This window comes from Helianthus annuus, chromosome 16, assembly GCF_002127325.2.
Source record: "Helianthus annuus cultivar XRQ/B chromosome 16, HanXRQr2.0-SUNRISE, whole genome shotgun sequence".
In the NCBI taxonomy this organism is placed as follows: Eukaryota; Viridiplantae; Streptophyta; class Magnoliopsida; order Asterales; family Asteraceae; genus Helianthus; species Helianthus annuus.
This window is the reverse complement of record NC_035448.2, coordinates 74,361,599-74,371,606: the sequence shown is the minus strand read 5'-3', so window position 1 is coordinate 74,371,606 and position 10,008 is coordinate 74,361,599. Positions and strand designations below refer to the sequence as shown.

Genomic DNA, 10,008 nt, shown 5'->3' with positions numbered 1-10,008 from the left:
AATTACAATAGTACCCTCATGTGTCTTGCACATGACTAGATTTAACCAAAAAATCTAACTGGGTTTGGCTTAAAGGACAAAACGTGCAAGATTTTGAAAGGTAAAGGACACCGCCTGTCAACTTTTGCGCTAAAGGACAACGCCTTAATTTCATGTATTTCTATTTCTATTTCATGTATTTATACGTCAAATTTATTTATTTCTACGCAAAAGTTTTAGCTAAAGTTTGATTTTGGTTATTAACTGAACCAAAAATCGTCAATCTAATTAAATAAACCGAATTGATGAACCGAAAATCAATTAGTTAATAAAATAGACTAACCGATAACTTTAGTTTTGTTTTCGATTAAGGGGCTGTTTGGTAGCCTCTGAATGGTCATTAAGATGCTACCTCTTAATGGAACCATTAAGAATTTTACCAATGAGAAGGTAGAAGAATGTGACATGTGATGATTTACCATTCAGAGGTTACCTCTTAACCATTCATACTTGAGGTTACCTCTTATTCATTCAGAGGTTTTAAACTATTAAGAGGCTACCAAACAACCCCTAAGAATGATAACTAAACGACCGAACCATACACACCCGAAGCCACATCGCATGGACACTTTGGTACGCATTATAATATAGGTATGGAATGGCAAATTGGATTTAAATAATCCCAACTCATTGTTATTGGCCAATAATAATCCCAACTCATTTAATCACCAATAATAATCCGAACTATTCACTTTTGTTTGTAAAATACTCCCAGTTAAAAAAACACTAACTAGGTTAAAAATTTGCTGATGTGGCTTGCCACGTCACCTGCCACATCAGTTGCCACGTCATCAAAAATGCCACGTAGACTGCCACATCAGCTGCCACGTCATATGACACATCAGCTAAAAGGGCCACATCAGATGCCACATCAGCAAATTTTTAACCTAGTTAGTGTTTTTTTAACTGGGAGTATTTTACAAACAAAAGTGAATAGTTCGGATTATTATTGGTGATTAAATGAGTTGGGATTATTATTGGCCAATAACAATGAGTTGGGATTATTTAAATCCAATTTGCCAATTATTATTGATTATAAAAGTAGAATCATTTTTGTCTCATATTAAATCTGGATTGTTTTGGTGACTAATATTTAAAATAGAAAATACAACAAAAGAATCGCACCAAATGACAACAGAAGCACCACCCACTACGGTCACCTCCGAAAATATACATTCTTTCTTTATTTCCTCCGGCCGGCCAGAATAGCCATTTAAATACACCTCACTCTACACTGACTTTAATCTCTCTCTCTCAATCTAAAAATGGCTGCTTGTTCTTCTCTCTCAACCAAACTCCGGTTTGATTCCTCCACCAATCCCAGAATTCAGCCTTCCGATGTGGTGTTTCCGGCGAGTGTAGCTGTGAACCGGAAGAATTGGAGAAGAAGTGTGTTTCGTGGAATAGGAATTGTGCGCAGTGAAGCGGTGGCTGTTGATGATCGGAAAGTGGAGGGAGAGAGTGAGAAGAGGAGAGAGAAAGGTAGGGTTTTGAAAGTAGGGCTGATTTGCGGAGGACCATCTGCTGAGCGTGGGATATCGCTTAATTCTGCTAGATCAGTGCTTGATCATATTCAGGTTTTCATTTCATATATTTTGGTCGTTTCGTTAATAAAAAAAAAAAAAAAAAAAAAAAAAAAAAAAAAAAAAACCCTTAAATTAAATGAAACTAAATGTCTTTTATTAACTTAAAAGTAAAAGTGGTAAATTGAATCTTAAAAATTTTTTTATTAAAGTTGCTATTCATAGTCCCATCAAAATTATTAAGTATATATATTAGGATGTAATGCTAACGGTATTCATCGAATCGAATATCAAATTTTCGAATTATTCGAATATTTTTTATTTTTCCTTGAATTTGAATTCGATTAAAAGTTTAAAACCTACCCAATTTGATTCGAATAGAAAACCCAATTCATATTCGACTAAAAATTCGAATTCGAATAAATTCGATTTGATTCAGATTCTTCGAACAAATTATCAAAGTGAAACATAAATTTTAAAGCATCCATAAAGCACCATATCACATTAAAAAGTTCCAAATAAAGTACTATAAATCTAACATTCAAAACGAGAAGTCGGGAATAACCACTCCACATTACAAGTTAATATTTTTACGGTTAGAAATCTATTGATAGATTTGCGTTATGGGCAATGTAGTGGGTTTGGTAATGGGTAATATTAATACTTTGAATAAATTTTGAAAATAATTTATAGTATAACCCAATAAAAGTTATATATGTATTATATATAAAAAATAATAAATAAAAATGTATAATTTTTATTCGGATTTCGAATCGAATCGAATTTGAAATTATAAATTCGTATTCGATTTACTTGACTCGAATTGGATCAAATTCGAATTCTTATAATCGAACGAATTCTTGATATCGAATCGAATTCGAAACGAATTCTGAACACCACTCCACCCCACCCAATTATACCCTGCCATGTCAACTCACCTCTTAAGTCTCCATTTTGCCTCAAATGTAACGTAAGGGGTGCTCCCCTCATGAGGAGTAGTCCATTTCGTTTATTTTTTTTTAAATTATTTCTGAAAATTATGCATTAATAATTAAAAATATTTTAAACAAAATAAAATTACATTTTTTAAATTAAAAAAAAGGCATTACATTAAATTAAACTAAATAAAATTACATTAAATTAGAAAAAAAGACACTAAAGGAAGCGAGTGTTCGACATTCTCTCTTGGTGATTGAATTGGCGGCCTCCTATATGCAAACGGGCCGAAATAGGTTTTTGCGCTTCGATTGAATATTCGTACCGGCCGGGTGCAACCGTTGTTGGACCGTGTGGGTGTGAAAATAATTGTGGTGGAAAATTAGGTTGGGGTTCGGTGTTTTAAAAAGTCGGTTGTTAAGCTTGGGAGTAAAAAAGTTGAGGTTGAGAGTGTGGTGAATACCCGAGTAGGGGTTGAAATGGTGCACTCGGACCGCTCGAACCGCCTCGCCTCGTTTGCGAGACACGTCCCCTCGGGTTCGAACCCGATCCTCGACTAGTCGAACCCTTTTTGATGTTGAAGTTTAATGATATGTTGTGGCTGCATATTTACACACTGATTAAGGTGTGTCTGTGCTTATATCAGGGGGATGACCTGCATGTAAGCTGCTATTACATTGATCCCAATCTCAATGCATATGCAATATCCTCTGCTCAGGTTTGTATATTTTACTAATGACATTATAAGGGAATCTTAATGAATAGCATCAGTAGGTGGTTATGATGTCAGTGGGTAAATAGTATTTTAACTTCCCAATTATGCCTATTGCATTTGCAGGTTTATTCAAATACCCCTGCTGATTTTGATTTCAAACTTGAAAGGTAATTTGTCATTCAGGATTTGAATTTATTTATAGAGCTGGCAATATGACCCATTTACTTATGAATGGATACGTTTGGGTTATGCTTTATCTCTAAAACTCTAACATGTTAAAGGGGTAGATTATTATTTTTTTATTTTTTTATTTTTAAGATTAAAAGAATTTGGATCAAATGGGTTAATAGTCTCCCAAAGTTTTTCTATTCATTATAAAACCTCCTAATTAACTATATTTTAAAAAAAAAATATTAATAAGTTATAAAAATTTTTGACCATATTTGGCACACTATTATATATTTACAAAAAAAAAAAAAAAAAATGTTACACCAAAACCGTTCCAGTTCAATCCAACCCTCCCATTTTGGATTATCTACCCTCCTAATCTATACCAAAAGTTACCATATTGACCCGTTACTCAACCCTCTCATTTTGCTACTGCTATTTTTGTGTATTCAATTTCTTACTCTTGTTTCTTTTGGGTACACTGAAATCTCTTATTACGTCTTCTGCCAGTGTAGCACAAGGTTTTGACACTTTGACCGAGTTTGCAGAACACCTAGCGGCATCTGTGGACATAGTTTTCCCCGTCATACATGGCCGTTTTGGCGAAGATGGTGGCATTCAGGTTAAAATCTCTGCCAATATATATTACCAAAAAGAAAATTAAAACTTATTGTAGGAATAATAAGATGTTTTTGCTTATTGTTGACTCTTCAGGAGCTTCTTGAAAAGTCAAATGTTCCATTTGTTGGAACAAGATCAAAAGAATGCCGTACAGCATTTGACAAGGTATGACTTTCATATTCTAGAAAAAATCAAATTATTTTTTAAAGTTATTTCTTAGCACGCATTATTGTAATTAGTGCTCATTTTTCATTCTGTTGACTTTGGCAGTATGATGCCTCCTTGGAGCTTAAGAGACAAGGCTTTATAACCGTACCCAACTTTGTCTTACAGGTGATTTCCTTAGCTTTTTTAGCTCTAAAATTTATGTATTATATCGGTAATAAAATTGGTATGTTTGTGTGTATGCAAGCAGTTCTTCAATATATATTTACGGATTTTTTTTTTTTTTAAACTTGATGCTGATTATTTGGTAGACATTAGCGATTTAATCATAAATATCACATTAATGTTTGTATTGATTTTGGTCCACATTTTTTTTTATTATTGTTTCAGGGGAGTGAATTGGATGAATCTGGTCTTTCAAGATGGTTCCATGACAATCAAGTAGATGCTAATTCAGGAAAAGTTGTGGTAGTTATCATTCCCGAGTTATTATCATCAATCATGGGGAAACATTAAAATTTTGATCATGCTGCATACCTAAGTTTTACTCACATGGTTTCAGGTAAAACCAACACGAGCAGGATCAAGTATCGGAGTTACAGTTGCTTATGGTGTTGCTGATTCCCTTTACAAAGTTGGAGAAATAATTTCTGAGGTGTTTTTCGTCTTTTCCGTTTTCAAATTCTGTGACTTTGGTTCCACTTTTGGTTTATGACCATACATATAAGTGGAGTTTGATCCTTGTCTCTGATGATTTTATTTCTACTTGTGGTTGACAGGGGATTGATGATAAGGTCATAGTTGAAATTTTTCTTGAAGGAGGTAAAGAGTTTACCGCAATTGTTCTTGATGTTGGTTCTGAATTTGACTGCCAACCAGTTGTATTCCTTCCAACAGAGGTAATCCGTGTTTATTTCTCTTCATCTCAAAAAGAAAATACCAAATGATCAAACCGATAAGACAGTTGTTTTTTAATTTGCATTGCATTGCATTGCATTGTTAATCAGGTGGAACTTCAGTCTAGCGTAAGTGCGGACTTAAGTGAGAAAGATGCAATATTTAACTATAGGAGGAAGTATCTTCCCACTCAGCAGGTAATACGAGTCGTTTTAGAAACGGGTGGTAATTTGTTTTGGTGGATTTTTTTTTTGTGTCGGGAATTGCCGCCTCTAGTTCTGTCTTCATATTGTCTGTGGTGGTTCGTTAATTTAAATGAAATGAATAATGAATTTTACCCCTGATACAGGTTGTTTATCACACTCCGCCTCGTTTTCCGTTAGATGTAACAGAAAAAATTCGGGAAGGGGCCTCTATATTATTCAAACGACTTGGATTACGGGATTTTGCAAGAATTGATGGTTGGTTTTTACCACCTTCTTCTAGTATTATTACATCGTCAGAAACAAATGATTTTGGGAGGACTGAATCAGGAATCGTTTTATTTACCGATATTAACTTGGTAAGACTTTTGATATATTTATTTGTAATCATGCACGTGTGCTTTATTAACATGTTTATCTTATTTAGATAAGTGGGATGGAACAAACTAGTTTTCTGTTTCAGCAAGCTTCAAAGGTAATCTTGCCAACTTTGAGATTTGTAAATTGTTACGGGTATTAACATAATAGAAATATGTGACATTTATATTTATTTTTTGCTTACTTTGTTATACTACTAAGCTTGTAAATTACATGGAAAATTTGATGTTTTAGGTTGGGTTCTCCCACTCAAATATCTTGAGAACCATTATTCAGCGTGCCTGTTTACGGTTCCCAAGCCTTGCTTCATACTGTAGTGAGTCAAACGGGTCACCTAGAAAGTCAAAGTCTTCGAAGTTTGGTCAACAGACTTCTGAAAATGAAGGTGTTGGCAAAGTTTTTGTGATATTTGGTGGAGACACATCTGAACGCCAAGTGTCTCTTATGAGCGGGACTAATGTTTGGCTCAATCTTCAAGTATCTGGTGATGTAAGCTTTCTTAGAAAAAAGATACTTGCCATTATCTATTTGTGTTCTATTTTGTTTTGTTTTTGCTTGAATTATGTATATATGCTACAGGTGGAAGTAACTCCTTGTTTACTTGCTCCCGGAAATGATATTAGCTCGAGGACGGTTTGGTCATTACCGTAAGTTGAGCTTGATATTGCCATATGCTTAGTAAATACATTATAACTTGGTTACAAGAGTGATTATGTGCAGAAATCAATCATGAAAAAGTATAATTTTATATGACTATAAACAATAATGACTTATTTTCAAAATATATGTTTTTGTTGTGCATATAGTTATTCCCTTGTGCTAAGACATACCACAGAAGAAGTGATTGATGCTTGCACAGAAGCACTGGAGCCTGCTCGTGCCGCACTCACGTCTCATTTAAGAAAGCAAGTAATGGAAGAAGTAGCCAGTGGTTTGAAACACCACAATTGGTTCACTGGTTTTGATATATCCGATGAACAGCCTATTAAATTCACACTGGACAGCTGGATAAAACTAGCCAAAGAAGTTCAAGCCACGGTTTTCATTGCAGGTTTGCAGATACTTGGATAGAAATTGTGTAGAAAAGATATTGATTAATTAATATAAATGCTTCAACAGTGCATGGAGGTATCGGTGAAGATGGTACACTTCAGTCGTTGCTTGAGGCTGAAGGAGTACCTTATACAGGTGCCATTTTTATTTCTCTTACTGATATTAAAATATTTAATTGTTTATTTATTCTACTCTGTCCTTACCCTAGGTCCTGGATTTTCGGCTTCAAAGATATGTATGGACAAAGTGGCAACATCTCTTGCCGTTAAACATGTACGATAACTACTTAACATGGGTGGGTCGGGCAGGTTGGGTAACGGGTAATTTTTTATAAGCCATTGTAGCACTAATGGAGCTTGTGTGAACAGCTTACGAACTTGGGGGTTCTTACTATAAACAAGGAGGTTAGGCGAAAAGAAGATCTTGTGAATTCTTCTAGTTCTGATGTTTGGCATGAGGTCGTATCGAAACTACAATGTGAAACCGTTTGTATCAAACCAGCACGAGACGGATGCTCCACTGGAGTTGCAAGACTCTGGTAAGTTACGTATGAATATGTGTATTTGGGTTATGTTTCTATGTGTATCGTATCATATTATATGTTGTCAATTTTTCTTTTTTGAAAACTCAGTTGCGCAGAGGATCTTGGCGTTTATGTAAAAGCATTGGAAGATTGTCTTCCTCGAATTCCTCCAAATAGCTTTGCAAAGGTATGTTAATAATTTATTCATTTTTTCTTCTTTTTTTTTTTTTTTAATTTGTTTAAATGTATAATGTTATCGTTGCATAGGCACATGGATTAATTGAGATGCCGGTTCCTCCACCAGAGTTGTTAATATTTGAACCTTTTATTGAAACGGATGAGATCACCATGGTCAAATCAGGAAGTCAAAATGGTCTGATGTGGAAAGGAAGTAGTAGATGGGTTGAAATAACTGTCGGGGTCATAGGAAAACGAGGTTCCATGCGCTCTTTGATGCCAAGTGTCACCGTTAAAGAAAGTGGTGACATATTATCACTTGAAGAGAAATTTCAAGGTAACATGTACCTTAATTTCGTAGCTTTTCTTTTTTGTATAAACTTTTTCATTAAATGAAAAATATATTTGATTTCGGATATAGTATATAAGCAACTAGTGTTTGAATTTAGCAAGCACTTTCTTGCAGGTGGAACTGGGATTAATCTAACCCCACCCCCACTGTCAATAATGAGGTTAGTTACGTAATAATATTATATTCATCCTCAAAAGCAGTTGTAAAAGTTTTTGGATGTAACATTGTAACGTTTTGTCCGTATTTTATTATATAAAAACTTTCCATTATGTGATTGTTTTTTTTTTTTCTTATTCCTGAATTAGTACCGAGGCGTTAACCAGATGCAAAGAACGGATTGAGCTTGTAGCTAACACTCTGGAGCTTGAAGGATTTTCTCGTATTGATGCATTTGTAAATGTTGATAGTGGAGAGGTATGGCGATGCATTCCCATCCTTCAAAATGATTATTTTTTATACAAAATAAAAAGAAAAACCATCTCTCGATTGCCATAGAGGCAAGGTTTTGTTGCTTATGCACATGAAAATTGCAAAAAGAAACAAATTTCCCATGAAAACTGTCTCATGAATGCAATAATTCCTAATTTTTGGTTCTGATCGCAGGTTTTAGTTATCGAAGTCAATACCGTGCCCGGAATGACCCCCTCGACAGTATTGATTCATCAGGTAAGTCTAGATATATGATGCCCCATCACATGAAAACTGCAATGTTTTTTTCCTCGTTAGGAAAAAAATTGAATTTGCGTATTTGTCCATTAGCAAAGCGGCAAAAAACGTTTTACTATAACTGCATTGTTTCACAATTTATGGGTATAGAAGTATCTGTTTTGACTTTTGGTAAGTCAATATTGGTCATCCATCCATTCCAAAAAAAGTTCATATCAGACTTTCTGACAGTCAAACAACTAATTTTCCCAACTTCAAAATTGATGGGTACCAAAGATTACATGAACAATTTCAGAAATCCGTTAAACTAAACGAAGCTAACGTAAATGTCAAAGAAATTCTTTTCAGTTTATGTATAAAGTCTGGTTTGACTTTCGAAGTCCAACATGGCCTTCTTTGGAATAAGGATTGAATGTTATATGGTATCATAAGTTTCATTGTGGGTTTATGCCATTTTGGTTTGTTTGTATGTTTCTCGTCTCGTTGAGGCGGGTCCCTCGTTCATATCATAAAATGGGACCCAATTGTTAGCAATGAATTACATCACCCTGCTGAAGTCAAACTGATTACTTCTAATTTAGTGTCATCTGATATTTACTACATAAGCTTTCTTTATAAGCTCTGATCTGCATATCGTTCTTGCTTTTGTTGCAGGCGCTTGCAGAGGAACCGCCGGTGTACCCTCATACGTTCTTCCGTACCCTTCTTGACTTGGGTTCACAACGGTTCATGTAGATCTTGTTCTTGTTCAACAGTCTTTGAAGAACCTTGTCTTTAATTTGAATTTATTAGACGCATAAAACAAATTAATTAATTAATGAATGTATGTTCTTATGTGAAAATCTAGTACTGAGTCTAGGGGATGTGGATCATGTTAGATTGAAGGATTTCGGGTTGGCAGGTTGAATAGGCGAAATCAAACATAACTCATATTAATTCGTGTCAAAGACATCACCCTTAACCCGTACCCATTTAAATCTGTATCGTGTTTCTCTGGTCGACTAGTTCAATGCTCATTTTCAAATTGTGTCATAATGGGATGGACACGGTGAATTAGAGATTATGTTGATTATGTTGATGAATTGGTGATCGTATGGAGAATTTCAAGCTTAGTCACTTGGAGGACTTAGTCCTTTTAAAACTGTATCGTGTTTCTCTGGTTGACTAGTTCAATGCTCATTTTCAAATTGTGTCATAACTAGTTGATGTTACCCGCGCATTGTGGCGGGGGCATATTATCAAAGTTTATATTATCAAATGTAAATATATTGTTATATAAGCAAAACCTTTATTTCTAGGTTAATTTTTTAGTCCAATTTAATCTACGTAACATTTGGTACAAACATTTAAACAAACGTTAATAAAAATATTAAGTATTATTGGTACACTTATATATAAACAATTCATATACAAAGTTGAGTTAGTGGTAAGACATCACTTGTCATGCACACCTTCAAAATTCTATAATTGGGATTACAAAGCAGTAATGTTGTGTCATAAGCAGATAAAGAAGTTCGTGTTTGTCTCCGGCTATTGCTTGAGTAGCACCTGTGTAATGAGAAGAAAAATTAAGGTGTGCGAATAATGACAAC

General features: G+C 34.6%; 1 protein-coding gene across 1 annotated transcript; it reads left to right on the top strand.

Moving 5' to 3' along the window:
• Positions 1-1,144: 1,144 nt before the first annotated feature.
• LOC110894438 lies at positions 1,145-9,397 on the top strand. Its single transcript, XM_022141666.2, has 24 exons — positions 1,145-1,616; positions 3,145-3,216; positions 3,337-3,380; positions 3,892-4,003; positions 4,096-4,167; positions 4,273-4,335; positions 4,558-4,635; positions 4,730-4,822; positions 4,947-5,066; positions 5,175-5,261; positions 5,414-5,626; positions 5,695-5,742; positions 5,880-6,134; positions 6,225-6,292; positions 6,452-6,696; positions 6,765-6,833; positions 6,907-6,971; positions 7,067-7,236; positions 7,330-7,408; positions 7,489-7,735; positions 7,865-7,910; positions 8,056-8,164; positions 8,354-8,416; positions 9,071-9,397. Exons 1-24 carry the CDS (start codon positions 1,305-1,307, stop codon positions 9,149-9,151), a joined length of 2,811 nt encoding a protein of 936 aa, XP_021997358.1. The 5' UTR covers positions 1,145-1,304; the 3' UTR covers positions 9,152-9,397.
• Positions 9,398-10,008: the final 611 nt, after the last annotated feature.